The sequence below is a fragment of the Platichthys flesus genome, chromosome 15 (assembly GCF_949316205.1).
Source record: "Platichthys flesus chromosome 15, fPlaFle2.1, whole genome shotgun sequence".
Classification (NCBI taxonomy): Eukaryota; Metazoa; Chordata; class Actinopteri; order Pleuronectiformes; family Pleuronectidae; genus Platichthys; species Platichthys flesus.
Window position 1 is genome coordinate 6,328,580 of NC_084959.1, and position 18,272 is coordinate 6,346,851.

The window sequence follows — 18,272 nt, forward strand, 5'->3', positions numbered from 1 at the left end:
CAGTGATCTAAACGCACTGTGCTTTTCTCTTTCTCTCCTTCAGGTACCATCTCCAGCTGGGTGGTCATCTTCATCCTCCCCATCAACAGCGCGCTGAACCCCATCCTCTACACCCTGACCACCAGCTTCTTCAGAGAACAGGTGGAGCTCCTACTCTGTCGCTGGCAGAGGACGCACCTCTTGAAAAAAGACCGCAAAAGCCTCACATCCTCCACAATCTTCACGGAGCGGGCAACGTGCTACCAGAAGCCGGCCTTCCTCCAGCGGGTGTCACTCAGTGGTGCGGACCCTCGCTATGCCTGAGAGTGGGGGGGGGGTAGCTCACCCAGTGTTATGTAAACTATGAGTCAGGGGACTTTAAATGTTAGATCTTGAGGCTCCTGCATGCAAGTGGAACCAGTTTAACAAGCGCTGAGCTGCGTCTTTATGCTCTGACGTGTTTCCACATTTCTAGAGATGATCACAATTTGACACTTTTATCCAAAGCAATCCCGCCTTATTTTCCCGTCATATACACACACAGAGACTTCAGGGTCCAGTGTCTTGCTCTAGGGCACAGGAGAACCGGATGGAAAGAGCCAGAGATCAAACCAACAACCTGTCGATGATTGGTTGCCCCCTTTGAGCTACAGCCACTCCCATGCTTTCATGCTCATGTCGCCATTCAGCTGAAATGGTTCCAGGTAACGGAACTGTAAAGGAATAACAGAGAGGAGGATATGGATGGAAGAATAAATACCAGCTACCTGTATATTGCAGCTCTCAGTGCCACCAAGAGGATGTTCACAGACTAAATGTCAAGCAAGAGAAGTGCTTGTGATACTTTTCCGGAACAATCCCCCATACGTTCAAGATTCAAGTTCGTGTAGTGACTCTAGAGCAGGAGAGGGAGCTGTGACACGAAGCAGCTGAGACTCTGTTACCTCACAGACGAGAGAGACTGAGGGACGAGGCTCACGGAGTCACGGATACTCGGCTGGAAACCAGTTCAAGGATTCACGGCTTCGGTATCGACAAAATCAAAGAATAAGTCTTGGATTGCAAATTAAAAAAACAAACTGCTTTTGTTCATGAAGTTCTAATGTTGGCAATACAAAACCAGCAGTTTCAGTGCAAGTATGCAAAAACTAAGATTATTATGTTATGTGAAATGCAAAAATACAGCTTGTTTGTAAAATATCAACTGTTAAAATGCAAAGTCAACTTTGCATGTCATTTTAGCATCTTTCCTGACACTATTTATGTTTAAATTCATGACACGTTTAAAGTTATACATTCATCAAATATTCATTCACACACACCAAGCCTTCTGCTTCCTCCTTTCTATTCCCTGTGGTTGCTCATGTTTTCTTCTCAGTCTGGTCATGTGTTTACTGATCTGATTTGCTTTTTGGTTTAGTTTTACTTTAAATATACATTTTCCTTCAGCCTCCTTGACACAGAAATGTAGAAATGAAACTCCAACGGAAGGAATACATTTGCATTTTAGCAGGGTTGTGGTGTTCTCCTGCCACACTATTATATAAAAAATAATAATATCAAATTCATGAAGAACAGATTAGAAAAGCTTTATTGCACATACAATATTTTTCTATATTTTTAACAATAGTAATGTTTCAACAGATTTGCATTGAAGTTAAATGTGATGATTTGATTTACGTGAATAAATTACCATGTAAACTTGGCTTTTTCATTTGCAAGACAATTCCAGTCTTATTGAAACCAGTCAGTGGGAGAAGAAATGAGAGGAAGACACTTTGGTTAAAGTGAAGCATCATTTATTTGCAGCAGTAGCAGCCATCTTCCCTTTTTACCATATTGCTAATGTTCTCATATAATGTGCATAATCTGAATTTCCATTCCAATTGGCATTTTGTTTACTATTTAATCCATCTACATGATGTGCTCTGACCATTTATGAATCTGCAGCATTTTGATACTAATAAGTCGAGCTGTTTTTTATTTGTTTGTTTGTCTGGTTGATCCCGTTTAATTCTCTCATCCTTGCATGAGGAATATGTTCAGTTCAGTTTTGATGCTACTTTGTCCCGTTTCATGTATCTATTTATACTTTTTTATACTTAAATACTGTATATAAACAGTATTACTTTGTTTTAGAAACAGTAACTTTAATGCGATGACAATAATCAACAACTGGATAATGTTCAATGAGCAGCAAGACAAGGACAATTACATTTTTATATGAAGTCTATGAGTTGTACAGTTGAATCATTGTGGAGATTTATTGCCAGGTACACCAAGCAGTGGAACCCCTCTGACAAATATTTGTTTATTTGTCAGATTGTATAATATTTGGTACAGGAGACTGTCTCTGTCAGTGTATGTTCTGTATATCATTGTGTTTGTTGGAGTCCGATTTGTGAATTATGTGTTTATTGTTTTCCCCGCAGAGACGACTCTTTGTCTGAAACAATAAAAATTAAGTTGACTTTAGAAATACATAAATCATGTCAGGAGTAGGAATGAGTGAATCCGTTTTGAGTCCTACCCAAGTGTACAGTCTCTGGTCCTTCACATTTCATCAAAACAAGTTTGTGAAGTGTCAGAATGTCCCAGCTTTCATCAGAAACCGCTCAATCCAATCCACAAAAATAAAGACTTTTAAAAGCATCCTCAATTTTGCACATTAGTTGGAAAGTGTTAAAATCCTTTTCTTATTGCTAAATTCACACTTGTGTGTAAAACGTTATGCCAACATCAATATCAGATTTATGATAAGGCTTCCTTTTTGAATATTTGATGAAACCAAATACCTAATTTCACTGAATAAATGATAATCTTTAAGAATATAATCGCTGATATATAATGCAAAAGTCTTTCCAGAGCTTGTTGGCTCGAGAGCATAACCAGGACAGATGTAGAACTGTCTCGTCCGCAGTTTGTGTTCACGTCTCTTTTAAATTCCTGCAAAGAGTAATTGGCTGAAGAATATATATGAATGAGATTTACCTTCAGCCTCATCGTGCCCTCAGGTCCGGCTTCTAACGTTGTTGCGATTAAGAGGCCGAAACCACAAGTTGAAGGTTCAACTGAAGATTATTAGTTATTAAGTCTGACAGAGCTTAAATATGATGGTTACACAACAGTTCCTGTTCTCTCGCTATATAAATATCAAGGTCTTGACCTTAATATTTGTGATTTGACGGTTAAAATTGAATTGAATTTAATCCGTTTATTGGAGTTCATTCCTTTTTTTTGCCGTGGATTTTGTGAATTTTAGATAAGTGCTTTAGATATAGAGTTATTATTATAATTATCATTATTATTATTTTGAAGGACATCTCCTCAACCTTATCGACAACTAAATATTTGTAGGGGAGCATCTGCACTGTATTCCAATCTGCAGTAACAAGTGGAGCAGATACAATATCTCTTTGAAATAAGGTACATGTGGCTTTATTATTATTATTGTTGTTGTTGTTGTTGTTATTATTATTTGGAAGCACCACCCTGTCTTCCAACTTGAATCATTTACAAACCGATTCCAATCTACAGTAACAAGTGGAGCAGACTTTGAAATGAGGCACATGTTGGTTTTACTATCATCCCTCTGTCTCTTCCTGTCTTCTCCTCCGCTCCTCTCATCCCTCTCTCCCTCAGCATCCCTCTCACCCTCTAATCCCTCTCTCCCTCAGCATCCCTCTCTCCCTAAGCATCCCTCTCTCCCTCTCATCCCTCTCTCCCTCTCATCCCTCTCTCCCTCAGCATCCCTCTCACCCTCTAATCCCTCTCTCCCTCAGCATCCCTCTCTCCCTAAGCATCCCTCTCTCCCTCAGAATCCCTCGCTCCCTCTCATCCGTCTCTCCCTCAGCATCCCTCTCATCCCTCTCTCCCTCTCATCCCTCTCTCCCTCAGCATCCCTCTCTCCCTCTCACCCCTCTCACCCCTCTCTCCCTCAGTATCCCTCTCTCCCTCACTCCCTCAGCATCCCTCTCTCCCTCAGCATCCCTCTAATGCCTCTCTCCCTCTCATCCCTCTCTCCCTCTCATCCCTCTCTCCCTCAGCATCCCTCTCTCCCTCTCATCCCTCTCTCCCTCAGCATCCCTCTCTCCCTCAGCATCCCTCTCTCCCTCTCACCCCTCTCACCCCTCTCTCCCTCAGTATCCCTCTCTCCCTCACTCCCTCAGCATCCCTCTCTCCCTCAGCATCCCTCCCTGACAGGTGTCCGGCCCCTGGTCCACGGCTGCGCCCCCTAGCGACCCACCCGGACGGACAGCAAACCGCACCAATAGGAAGGAGTCTCCCGCCTCCGGACCCCGGCGGCCCGGCGTGTGATTGGTTTCTAGGGGCGGGGCGCTGTCCTCCGGAGCGGTGTCTCGCTGTCAGCCGGCGGAGACCCGGAGAGGAGACGGACTGATGGAGATGGACTGATGGAACCCAGCCGCAGCATCACTCCCACAAAGAGACAGCGCGGGGTGCAAGCGCTCCTGTAGCCGCGGAGCTCCAAGCACACACAGGTACGGTTCGATTCCCCGGTCAGGGTCGCGTCGCTTTGTCGTCCCCCCCCCCCCACACCTCCTCTCACGCCACATCGATTAACCGCCACCAACAAGGGGGGCTGGTGGTAGTGGTGGTGGTTCGACTAGCTCGTTAGCTTCCGAGTTAGCATTCATCCATTTACACGTCAAATAAATACAACATATAAACACCGGCCGAGCTGAACTCGCTTTCCCCGGTTTCCTCGGCGGCGGACGCGCTGGGAACAATGGCGCTTTGTGAGGCGGCCCCGGTGTTTACGTCCTCGCTGGTTGTAAATACACGGGGCGGTGATGGCGGGGAGAGATAGCGAGCTACACTGTTAGCTAACATGCTAGGTGGCAGATGTGTTTGAGGAAGAGACACCAGCAGCAGCCTGGTCAGCCTCTACTGAGAGATGTCTCCTTATTCCTAATGTAGAACCCAACATATCTATCTATAACATTCATCCCCTCTGCTGCCATCAGGCTGCTAAACCCACACTGTAGTAAATAACATATTTAATGACTGAATCTTAATCTGTTTGATTTTTAATTATTGTCTCTGTATTGCTATTTGTTCTGCCTCCTTTATCTGGATCTTGCTGTCCTTCACCGACCTCTGGTTCTCTGTTGACCTGTGCTTTTTGACAGGCTTCCTATTGGATGTTGTTAGTTCGATGCCCTCCCTGGGATCAATAAAGTTGATCTGAATCTGAATAACTATGTGCAAGCCTCCGGAGCAGCCGTGTATTTCCTTGTTGGGAAGATGATTAGAATGTTATCGTGCTGCTGATTGAACCATTCTTATGGGTCAGGGATTGAACACACACACACACACAAACACACACACAGGCTTTAAATTGGGGGACTTGAATCGGTCATGGTCCAGTGGCGGCCATCATCTCGCCTGAGTAACTGTGCACTTCTATTATTCTGCAGCGGAAGAGAAGATGCTCAGGAGTCAGCCTGAATATCTTGTGAGAGAAAGCCGGAGTTTGACCATGTATTATTTACATACAGGCAGACAGCGGGCAGCACCACTTTACGGTCTAGTGACTTCGTTCCTCGTGTATTTTGGGGTTTTGTTCTCATTTCTACTTTTTCATTTGTCAACGTCTTTCTCTGAAGTGAAATGGGCGATAGCGGGGATGAGCACACCTCTTCACTTGTTCTAGTTTGTCTCTCCCCAGCCTGGTCTGTTCACGCTCCTACTTTTGGCCCCTTCCTCCTTATTCCTCACACACCCTGCTGCCCTCTTTACTTAGGACTCAGTCACCCTCCCTCTCCTTCCATCTCTCCAGCTGTTTGGCACAGCCAGTCGACCCAGTTAACGCCATTGTTCTGTGTCTGGACTTACGCTACAAGTAACACACACACAGACAGACGGCATGTCACATCATTGTGCTGCTGTGGTGTTTCCCCCGACTCCCACATTGCTGTCACAGATTTACAAAGCCCCACTCAGCCCAATTACTTTATGTCATCATTTCAACCCATTTGTACACAAGGATACTATGAACTACAGCACTAGTTAAGCAGAGATTCATGATGTTAACGCCTTTTACAAATGTAAGGAATCAGGGTTTTCTAATGACTAAGTTGTTGTCATATTTTCTAATCACATGTATTACAAAGTGTGTGTACTGTCGGTGTATTATAAAACACTAGGTGGGCCACTACACTGGCCATAGTACAATATGTTCACCAATTGAACTTCTTCATCTATATTTTAGCACCATGATAATATGTCCTGAATAAATGATATAAATAATGCAGTTTCCCTCAAGGGACATCAAGTGGATTAATCAACACTTTACACGTTGATGTGGTGTCGAGACCAATCATCACAGCAGCATGTTTTTCGGGTTCTTTAAGTTGTGTTTTTTGCCAGGAAGTGAGTGTTAATGGTTGATCTCCCTTTTTGGCATTCAGAGAGGATCTCACACAGGATGTACTAAGTCTTTGTACAGCCCGAGCATCAGAACTAGGTTGACAAAGCCATCTGAACAGTGAAGTGTCTCCTGCTGCACAGTTACCAGTCCAGTGGACAGTTTCACACATTGCTTTGCATCCTCCCACATCATCAGACAAAGAATTATAGGTTTATCAGTTTATGAAAAACCTGCCTACTGAAATTGAATAGGGAAACTGCATCTTCACCCTATTTCGGACATTTAATTATTGATCCATTCTTCAATTCTTGATGTGAGAAAAAGTACTTGTTCCATTTCATTCTTTGTACAAGAAACAAGGAACGACTTGTCCAGCATCTACTCAGGAATCATATTAATTTAATTTACTTATATTTTATATATGGCATCTGTCTCCATCTTCAGTGGTGAGCTGGAGGTAGAGAGGTGAGAGAAACAGGGAAAGAGGGAAGAAGTGTTGTGAAGTTCATTTTTGGCTCAAATAAGGGGCAGTGTGATTATATGGTATATGTGTTGTAGTTTCACAGTTTAAGTGCATTGTCCTCTGCAATAAGGACAAATCATGAGCCAGTGACTCCTCCCTGTATCGTAGCTCAGCTGCTCTCTCACAGACTTGGACAAACCGCTGATCAGATCCTTTGCTGTAGAGATGTTACCGAGCTTCGCCTGCATTTGGGAAAGAAGCAGAAACTGTAGTTGACCTCCCACGCTCCCTGCTAGTGAACCCTCATCCGCTGGTGAACTATCCATCTCTCCTCGCTGTCTTCGTTCCCATAGATACCTCCCAGCACCTCACTCCCACCGGCTTACATAACCTGGGGTTTCTGCCAGGCAAACACAGGTTCACACGTATACAGAGACATCAGCACACACACACACACACACATTCCTTACCATCGCACTCCCTGTCTGGCCTTCCCTCCGGTGCTGTTGCGTTAAAGATTAATTTGTATTTTATGGGCACGCTCGTCTCCTCCATGATGCTCAGAGATAAGACTCCTGGTGTCTTGTGTTGACATAACTATAAAGGAGTTTTGGTGGAGAATTAATTCATTTGGCTTGTGCGTTTTGTGTGTTTGATTTAGGACTTTATATAATTGGTCAGGGAATGTTGTTTAACTGCTGTTAGGTTTGATGGAGCTCTGGGGCTGTTTGCTGATGCATTAAACTGCACATTAGAGACCCCAGAAGTGGTGTTGCATAACACAAGTCTATATATGTATTAAAAGGCTTATGGGCTTACTGTACTGTGTGTGTTTGCATGTACACATGAATAGTTAATGTCTTACCTTAATTGATGTTCTAGTGCTTACAGTTTAACAACAGCTGACAGGTTTAATGTCTCATGTTTAATGAGTCTATAAACCCTGGTCCTTCCGTTTATTGACACTGAAACACATTTTCACCTGGAAGCAGAATTTGTCATATATTCTCTCTGCATTTTTGTCCCTCCCAAGTGAGAGGCAATCATATACAGATACTAAAAGTCTGTGTGAATATACATTTTAGACTTCATTGAGAGAGCAGACAAAAGAGCAAAAAAACTGGAATAATCAAATAAAGATTAATTTCTGCACCAAAGGAGCATTAGTTTCTAAAGACAAACAAATAAACAAACAAAGAATAATAATGTTCAAAAAAATTCTTAAATACTGAATCAGAAATGGCACAAGAAGTATTATTATTTCTCTTATGGGCTCAAGGGGGCACCATTGTAGAGCCGGTGTGGTGATTTTCTGACAACAGGAGAGAAGTAGAATGTTATTCAGTAAAGCGCTAACCCCCTCCACTCTGTCCCCTTACACTTAATCATGCCACACTAAATAAAATTCACTAGTACAAATCAGTTCCCTAAATATGCCTGGTTTTTATCATCTAGTTCCCTGAACTATTCATAGTATTGGTGCCAAAGAGAGTGAAAAATAATCCTGAATCTGCCCCAGATAGTTTATTTTTTGGCATGAGTTCATCCTTCCACCATGTTGTCTGGTCTTATCTGTTCAGCAGTTTTTTAATAATCCTGCTGAAAGACAAAAACAAACCAACAAACAGACAGGGGGCGAACACACAATGTCCTTGGCAGAGGTAGGCAACCAATAGTTATCGGACATTTGACTGCAATTACAAAACTTGTAGTTGTACTTTACTTATCACTGCTGCCTGAGCTTAGTCCCAGCCGTTTGAATCACTGCCCATTAAACCTCACAGATTAAAGTGAGGTCAATAGAAGAACCAGTGAGAATCTACTGTACGTGCCAATGGTTTAGATGACATTTCCAGCTTGTAGTCCACAGGAGAAATCCCTGAAAAGAGGAATGAAAGAAAAGAGAAAGTTTTGCTTTCATCCAGAGGAGACGTGTGTGCGGCACCCTCAGTGCAGTGCCTGTATAAACATGCAGTGAAAACAAACATATACTGTATCTCTTCCTGTGCCTGTTAAAACCAGTCGTCGGAATGCACCACTACACGTGTTTTAAATCCAGAGGTGGAAAGTAACTTAGTACATTTACTCAAGTACTCTGCTGAAGTGCAGTTTTGTAAGTTTTGTAACTTTGTAATTCTACTGTACATCGTTTCATAGGTAAATTTATTTACTTTTCTGATTCAGATAAATAAAGCAACAAATAAATTATCATGTTTTAGTACTTTATAGGTTGAAACACGTTTAATATAAGGACCGTCATGCGTAACCAACTATATTATGATGCAGAGTATGTACAATGCACAGAGTAGTAATCAAAAAATATAATACAGTACATTATTTTGAAAATGGACAATTCTACAGAAATAAGCACTTTACTTCTGGTACTTTAATTTTGGTGATGAAACGTGAGCTACAATTTTAAATGCCACTGTGGTGTTGCTATTTTTACTTTCCAACACCACTGCTAAAAAACAAGGTTAGATCAATAAGTGGTAATATCATACATTACCAATAATATCTATAATAGAAGAATCTTCTTCGTTCTGTTGTAAATGTATCTAGCTTTAACAAACAAATCTGAAGATGTCTGTCTAAGAACAGCCTGCTCAAGTATTTTATAATTATATAATTATACCTACTCTAAATAAATCCCAGCTTGTTACGCAAAGCTTCATTATCTCTAACAAAGACACCGGTTCTTGTGGTGATGCTCTGCTATCATTCATTTGACCCGTCTTCCGAGGGAGCCCCTGAACTGGAGCCTCCCTTCAGTGCATAAGCCAAAAGTAAACTTGTTTATGCTCTGGGTTCTCCTGTTAGACCGGGTTGCTGAGAGGCTGGGTCCGCGGTCTGGGCAACTGATAACGTGGCAACATATTTAAGTGACAGGAAAGATAAAAAGGTTGGCGGCAGAGGGTGCAATTTAAATGATAAGCGGAAGGAGTATAATCAGGGACGAAATTATTGGTTGGATGGGGAAAGGGCACATCCAAGTAAGTCGCAAAGGACGGCACATAGTTTAAAAAGGTGTGTGGTACCCACTGATGGCATCTCCTGTTGTATGTCACGCTTAAAGCTCAATTTAGGACAAAAAGGTAAAACATAAACCAAAAGAATGATACAAACACTAGTAAAATAGTCGTAATTATTGTGGATAACAATTAAGCTGCTGCTTTTCCTTCTTTAGACATTGAGAAAGGAAGCAAGAATGACGTAGTAGCAAAAACAAGAGGAAATGAAAAAGAAGTAATATGAGAAAGTAAACGATAGGAATAAGTGCCCAGAAAACACTGTGGTGCATTTTGTTCTGCTTCCTTTTGGCCTCAACCAAATCAGCATGGGAATGGAAGTAGATTTTTTTCCTTCCAGACAGTATGTGAGGTGAGATGGCACCACCCTGTCCTCTCTATGTCCACATGAGCAGGAAATATTTGTGAAGACAGAAGAAAAAGACGCAGGAAAGAAGGTGGACAGAGAATAAAGATTGCAGATGATCAGGCAGAGCATGAATCCTCGTTGAGACCTCGGTGTTTACCTGGTGTTGAAAACAGCCCATGTCCTCGTGACTTGCTTGTCTGTTTGGGTGTGTTTGGTTGTCCTAGTGAACCAAAGCGTGTCTGAACAGTGGCGGGAAGCTGCAGGTGACGCTTGTGGCTCATAAATCACATTCAGGTTCCTTTATGTGTAGATGACGGCTTACTAACTCGTGAAAAACACATAATAGCAAGAGATTAATTGCGATTTTTAAGGTTGCAGAGTTGACCTCCGCCTATATGATTAATAAAAGGAATTTATAAGAGTAGGTTAATTAAATGTCCTCTTTATATACAGATTAGGGAATATATATATATATTTTAATTGTATCAGCTACTCGACCGCACATCATTAAAATCTCTTCATATACCTTTTGAAAAGACCAGTTTACATTGCAGAGTCAACAGGGAAGAATGGATGGGATCAGTGTGTATTGTGACAGCGTTCAAGTTAAATCAAAACCGACTAATCAGAGCCCATAGAGCCATCCTGAAAATTGAGGTTTACCATCTCCAGTGTGTAGATGAACGTTGCAGTGAAGAAAGCATAGAAATCAACAACAACAAATGAAAATAAATGAATAAGTAAAAGACTGTGGTTTTGTTTGCTGACAAATTCCTGTGGTTGATTGGCCAACCTGTGTTTCTTTTGATTGATTGGCCAGAGATGTCAGGTTAATGAAAGGACAAAAACGATATCCTGTTTGGGTGTTCATGTCTCAGTGTGTTTGTGTGCGTAAGCGTGAGTGTCTTAATACTTGGCTGTTGTAGTCTCCCTAGGGGATGGCACGCCTCTATAACTGACTTTGGCACCGTGCCTCCCTCTGCTTGTTTGCCACCTTTAACTATTTCCTCGCCAGATTTGAGGAAGCATCACCATTGTGTGTAAACAGACTTCTGCTTCTCTGCTGCGATGGCAGAGAAACATCTCAGTAAAAGCATTTTAACACTAAACATGTACCACATCTGTGTCATTCTCTGATAATGTTCAGTATAACATATTAATATAAGGGAAAGCCAAATATGTAAATTCCCAACTTATCCTTACTACTTATTGTTTGGAAATCATATTTCACATGTCACAATTAAGTTGAATGGAAACATAGAAACCTTTGTACTGGCAGAGATTTAATGGACTGTGTTACAGTCATAGCGCAGATGTAGCCACAAGCTATATGACATCACTTGAGGCGGTTTATTAGACTTAAGGTGCCGCCCTCTCTTTGTACACACAAAATACTAGCCCCACACTACCTGTAAACAAACTTTAATTTGTAAAATGAGTGAATATTAAACAATTTTTTACTGTAACTGGGGCGTGCAACCAAGGTTCGGCACTGCCATTATATTCATCACGTCTACTTAAACTTGCATTGCAGCCTTTTCAAAAAGGATATGAATGGTTTGTTGTTTTTACTCCTTAACACGAGGACTCAGGTGAGCACTCAATGGAGTTGATGTCATGACAATATTGGTATAAACAGCAAGAGGTCCGCTCAGGGTATAGGTGTCTCCAGAGAGGTGCTAGCTACCTTACAGAGTGAGAGAAAGTAAACTGCAGGATGAACAAATATGAGTTTGAAAGAATTAAGTGAGGGATACAGAGAATTTAAAACATTCACATTCATTTATGTGTAAAACATCTTATATTAACCTGTGGTAAAATGTTATTCATTTTATTACATTTACCATTAAGTATTTTTGTGTCTCGCAAAAGCATTGAAGATTTTCCCAGCATGACAGAGCCACATGTTATCAGGGCTGTGACCAAACTGTTTACTTTCTGTATTGAGTGTAAGATTTGTTTATGTGGCCAACAAGCTTTGTGCTCATTTTGAATTCTTCTCTTATTCTTCTCAGGATTTGATGTAGGAAGGAAAACTTTTATAAGGAGAGCAGTTCTGTAAATTCAATTTCCTTTAAATCAGTTTCTCAGTAAGACGTCTGAGTATTTAAATGTATACTTCTCTATCTGTGTGGGCTGAATTCCAGGCTGCTTGATTTGTTATCTTACAACTGCAACTCAAAAGTAACAGCCAACTTTCACAAAAACACAGTCGTCAGTGTCTGTTTTCAGCGTTCTTCCTGTTTGTGTTTGGCTTTGTTTCCCCCTTCCGTGAAGGGGCGTGTCTGCTCTCAGTAATCCTACACCATTAACACGTTGAGGTTAACTGGCTAAACAGCCTCGACCAGTGAGTACAGGGACTCTTACTCACACCCACATGCCATGTGTTGGCTGTCTGGATCAAGCTGATTGAATCATGCCATTCGGCCGCGGTTTACTACTATGTGAGACAGAAAGGATGAAACAAGTAGAAGGAAACAGGTGTGTGATCGAGAGCTGTCCTCAGTCACACAAGGGGGCCAGTTAGGAAAACCCCTAGAGAGAGAGAAAAGGAAAGGCAAGACAGTGTGAGGGAGAGGAAATGAGACAACCACCCAAACTTCCCAAACCACCCTATCAAGCTGCGCTCTTGGAATTGGATCCCTCCCTCGTTCACCACCTGAGAGCAGAGAAACACAGTTGTGCCTCAGAGAGGAGTGAGGAAGACCGAGAGAGCTAAACAAAGAACAGGTGAGAGCAAAAGAGGACAGCTGAACTTTTACGTTCAATGAACTTGTCTCTCAAACACAAGAAGACCCGGAGGTTGTACATTTTTTTTGTTTAAGAAGAAGAGAGAGGAAAAGGGATCGTGAAAAGGTGAACCTGAACTCTCAAGAGAGCCTGTGTAACTGGAACAACAAAGCAATGAGCTCACTATCTCGGGATTGAATGAACTCAACGTAAATCCTTGTGAGAAGAAACTGGAAACCAAAACGTGGACAAGAGAAGAAGAATGAGATGAAGAAAGGGAAAACCGGGATATTGGGACTACCTGAGCACTTTGTTTTAAACTCTTTTTTAAGTTATTTTTTTATTAATGTTTTTTTTTTAATGCTTTTTTTACCAACTTACTGTCCAATCATCATGTAGCTAGTTCTGTGGATGGCCAGGTTTGGACAGTAGAGTAACGAGGAGTGGGTTGAAATAGTGGAGACATGTCTCTTGAGGATGTAGGGAGCATGAACGGTCTTGGGGTTGAGAGCGGTGCTTCAGACCACTTCGATGGCAAGTCTCTGAGCCCAGGTCAGGACCCGGATCTGGAGAACCAGAGCCAGAGCCAGGACGGCATATTTCTGGAGCACATGGCCTCTCTGTCGATGGACATGTTTGACCCCAGTGACTTTACCGGGAGGTTCAGTAAGATCCAGTCGAGGTCCAGAAAGCGCACAAGGATAATCAGAGGTAGGTGCAGAGTCTGCAGCTTAGCTTGTGAATGCTAGTGTTTCATGACCGGACGCGTTTCTTCATGCTGGAAGTAATGAAAAGTTTGGCGGAACACGCAGCTGAGATACTGATTCTCAACTCTCCCACTGGAATGTGGGATGGGTTTTTATTCAACCTGGTATTAAAAAATAAGGTCTCCTCCTATCTCTTTATACTCTGTCTCTCCACATAGCTCTTAATGTTGTTTTCTTTGCTGTGATTTGAAGACCTGATTCTTCAGGTGTCTTTGTTGTGGTTTTTGGAGACCCTGTGAAAAGTGATACCTTCTCTGTCTTGAGGCAGACAGCAGCAGACATTACTCCACTTATCCTCATTCTGCAGATTGAGAAAATAGACATGTGTGTGCAGCTCTGGCCTCAGATGTAAGCACAGTTTTTTATTTGCCCAAGCAACTTATTCATTCTCAACTTAACTTAACCTCTGGGAAGAACATGTCAAAATACTTCCAACAGTGGGAGAACGCCTGAAGTAGTAAGTTAGATTAAATAGAGAAAAGGGCCTCTGATTAACGGTAATGGTGATATTCATTTTTCATAAGTATTTTCAGACAGTAATGCTTTATGTTGTGTCTGCGAGGTAGTGTCTGTGTTAAAAAGTACTTCCTGCACAAAGAAAACTTTGAGTATAAAATTAACAGCAAATTTTCAATAACACAGGTAAACTTTTAGACAAATGAAAGGTTCTCTGGCTTCTATGCTGTGATAATGAATGTGAAATAGGCTTTGCGCTTAGGGGAGAGGTGCACACACACACACACACACACATTCTTCACAATATCTATTTGATCAAGACAGCTGTGTCAAGGAGATACCACAGTGTGAACCTCAAATACTCCCCGTCTCTTTCTCTCTATGTGTGTGTGTGTGTGTGTGTGTGTGTGTGTGTGTGTGTGTGTGTGTGTGTGTGTGTGTGTGTGTTTGTTATCATAGAGCAGTTTATACCCACGACTTCATGTATGAACCATAAGATAGAGACAGATGAGTAGCAGGTTTAATTTAGGTTTAACAGATGTGCTGTGATGATGTAATAAAGTCAGTGTAATCTCGACATCACAAGCTTAAGTTCATCAATAAGCCAATTGACTGAAATTTAATTATCACCTAGTTTAAGGTCATTTTTTTACATTAAACGTTACAAAGTTCCAGCCTCTCCAGTGAAAGACTTTCTGCTTTTATATGTCATTTATTTTCATTTATGTCATCAAGAAAACAATCTGAAGCCTGATTATTTATCAAAATAAATATGATAGTTATTGCGCCGCATCTTTACCATTGGGACCTTGTTATTCCTGTAGTGTCAAAACCTCTAAGCAGATTTTTTTTACTTAATGCTCAATAAATAATAATCTTCAAAATGATTTTCGGGCTTTCAGTATTTGAATACTGAATATTTAAATTGGATGGAATGGTGAATCATTTAAATGTGTCCCATACAGATGATGAAAAAAGTTAAATATGGGTATCCACTGAGAAATAGAATTTGCAGTTGTGTGTGTGTGTGTGTGTGTGTGTGTGTTGGGAAGTGGTCGAAACTGCTAAATAAAATAATAATTTTAGATTAAATGGAATGTAATTGAGTATGTCATGTGTCATATGCATTTGTGTGAATGCATATGTGCTGAGTGTGAGTGTGGAGGCACATTCAACAGCTGGCATGCTCAGGCCCTGGCTTAGAATGTGTGGAATCCCAGGACTTCCATAAGGGTGTGCGTGTCTGTGTGTGCATATGTTTGTGTCTTTCCGTCTATGATTTTATAATTGTAAGCTCTATAGATGTGCGTAAGTCTGTGGCAAAGAATTTCCCTGGCAGGTCATCAATTTGAATATATTTAATGCATTGCACGCAAGTTTCTCTCCAACAACTGAGCTGCTGTTCCCTCTGCATGAAGAGAACTAGAGCTCGATATCGGCAAGTTTTGGACGTGAAATAGATATATCAGACACACCCGGAAGGAGATTCACCACATTGGCACAAATGTTTACTTGACTCACAGATTGGCCCTCAAAGGTCAAAGCTGAAGGTCATTTTGCTGTCACAAAACACATTTTTGCTATTCACAACTATTGAATAATGAATGTGCCACCTTTTCATAAATACCCTTCAAATTCATCACTATTATATGAGCCTGGACAGACATAGATGTAAACTGCAACTTAACTGGTTGACAGACAGATACAACCTATGTGGTAATTATTTTTACTTGATATGATACCTCCATTTCCACGAAGCAGACATCTACACAATACCAAACACTGCATACACTTAACATCCAGCAGTACATTTGCTGAGAGAAGGCACAAATGCATAGATTGATCTCAGGATTTTATATTTGATCGTTCAAATAAAAAATCAAATAGATTAATTGGAAAACCTTTCTCCAGATATCTCTTGCATTTAGAGAAGGTGTGGACAACTGACTAGGGACAGAACATTATTTTTCTCTTTACTAGTTGTAGGTCATACTCTTCCTCGCAGGTTCCCTCTCACTCAACAACTACATGTGTTAGAAAATAAACTCTCCCATCAGCCACAAGCAACTTTTTCAACAAATAAGAAGTGTGAGAAATAGGTTCAACGAAGATTCAATATCCTTTGCTGCTGCACCAGTAAGTTGAAATAACTACTCTTTTGGGGCCGTTGCAAGACATAAATGCTTCTCTGTAACTTGATTGGGCGTATTGTCACATTTCAGTAATCGGGTTAACTTCATTTGCTGATACAATTTGGCCCAGGACTGTGATGGCGTAAGCAGAAGTTGCAGACAGGAATAGACCTGCGGTGCCTCTCTGCTATATTTCTCCTCCTTTGAGATTCGACTGTAATTGTCTGTTAATATGAACCAGGCCATCCTGTGCTCTGTCGCATCTCCTATGAGATGCAGCTTCACATGATGCTGTATCTTGTGAAACTTTCTACCCCCCCCCCCCCATCCACTCTCATTTTCTCACCCCTGCCTGTGTTCTTTCTCTCACCCGTTCACATGCGCTGTTGCCCTTCCAAACTTCAACATGATGACCCTCTATTATCCCCTTGCACTTCCAGTCTTACCCACCCAACCATAGCGTCTTTGCTTTGACGGCCATTATACCTTCAGCTTAGGCACCTGTGAGGACAGCCAATGATCCATGTGACATGTGAAAGGTTGAGGGAGAGAATTTATTCACTTCGTAGAATTGTCCGAAACTATATTCAAGGTTCAAATGGCCCGTCAATAATATATCTGTTGCTTTGGGGTATAAGGTTAGTATCACCCAAAGGCAAAGTAATGTTTTTGTTGGCCTATTTTACAACTCAAAACTGGGTAAAACCAGTGGAAATTGTAGGTGAGGTAAGCGAAGGTTCATCAGGCCCTTTTTAATTCACTAAAACACTCTAGCTAAGATGAGCTAATCCTTTGTTCAATTGGAGTTCTGGGATATTATGTCTCCCTTGTAAAATTGCAAAGCTTAAAACTGCTGTTGCGCGAAGCTTGGACAACAAAGAATTCTGCTCACTGTGATTCTCTGAAAATCATTTGGTGCTAGACAGATTTTAAATATTGATTGTGGCAAACCAGTGTCCTGCATCATGGCACCTGAAATAATCCACTACATGTGTTTACTTGCCGAGCAGTACCGACCGGGTTGCCAGAACATTGACCTACAAATGACATAACAGTGTTAATTGAACGTGCAGCACCACCCGATGTCAGTGCTGTCGTCATCTGGATAATCACTATCTTTTTCTGCTGATGATGTAACAGGCAAACATGTTGGTTCGATCAATAACAACTATATCCACGCCCATATTTAACTTTTTTGCAAAAAATGTCTATCAGTTGGCTGATAAGATAAGTAAGATGGAGATCAAGAACATAAATACCAAATTAGGGTTGAGATCTAGAAACGGTGTCACTGTCAGCTTGTGATAGCCTTAAGGTTTAAAAAGATTTTTAATTCCCTCCGCAGCTAATCCTCTTTTCTGTTATTTAATGGAGTCCTGCCTACTCAACATTTAATTTTAAGTTTCGTATATTAGTGGAATTGTTTCTCCTTTGTCTCTGTGTGCAGTTTGATTATATTAAAAACATTTATATTTATATTTCTTTCAATCATTGTTTTGGTGAGTGCATTTAAATAAATTTCTTATTATTATTATTATTAGAGAATAGAAATTCACACATCTGAGTCAGTGATGCCATTCACCCGTTGTTGTTTCTGGCTATTGGTTGGTGCAGCCTCCTCGTCACTGCTTTTCTTGGCTCTGATTGGCCGGGGCAGGCATGCAGCATGCTCACTCAGCACTTATTGTTCGACAGAACTGGTCAACAGCAATCAGGAAGCGTTCGTTATCTCTTCCATCTTAATTATTCCATTTTCCCCTCACGCAGTCGTTTTTCCCTCCCATCTACCCTCCATTTATTCCTTGCAATTCCCTTGTGCAGTACTATTTACTGTATGTCTCTCTCTCTCTCTCTCTCTCTCTCCCTCCCTCTCTCTCTCTCTCTCTCTCTCCCTCCCTCTCTCCCTTTCCTCTAAGAGGATTGGCTGCTTGCGCCAGCAACATCTGTGTATCACTGTCCTGAGAGAGCAAAACAGA

General features: G+C 41.4%; 2 protein-coding genes across 4 annotated transcripts in view; both read left to right on the forward strand.

Moving 5' to 3' along the window:
• The window catches only part of rxfp2a (relaxin family peptide receptor 2a), a 40,639-nt gene extending 38,012 nt beyond the window's left edge, over positions 1-2,627 (forward strand). For both annotated transcript variants that reach the window (XM_062407033.1, XM_062407034.1), the window contains one exon: positions 44-2,627. In XM_062407033.1, the coding sequence (XP_062263017.1) occupies positions 44-303 (260 nt within the window). In that variant the 3' untranslated portion in view covers positions 304-2,627. The remainder of the gene's footprint in view (positions 1-43) is intronic.
• A 10,079-nt stretch (positions 2,628-12,706) lies between these two features.
• fryb (furry homolog b (Drosophila)) overlaps positions 12,707-18,272 on the forward strand; it is a 42,490-nt gene continuing 36,924 nt past the window's right edge. The window contains exon 1 of one of the 2 annotated variants that reach the window (XM_062407031.1): positions 12,707-13,652. In XM_062407031.1, the coding sequence (XP_062263015.1) occupies positions 13,406-13,652 (247 nt within the window). In that variant the 5' untranslated portion in view covers positions 12,707-13,405. The remainder of the gene's footprint in view (positions 13,653-18,272) is intronic. The other variant, XM_062407032.1, reaches the window with a different exon arrangement.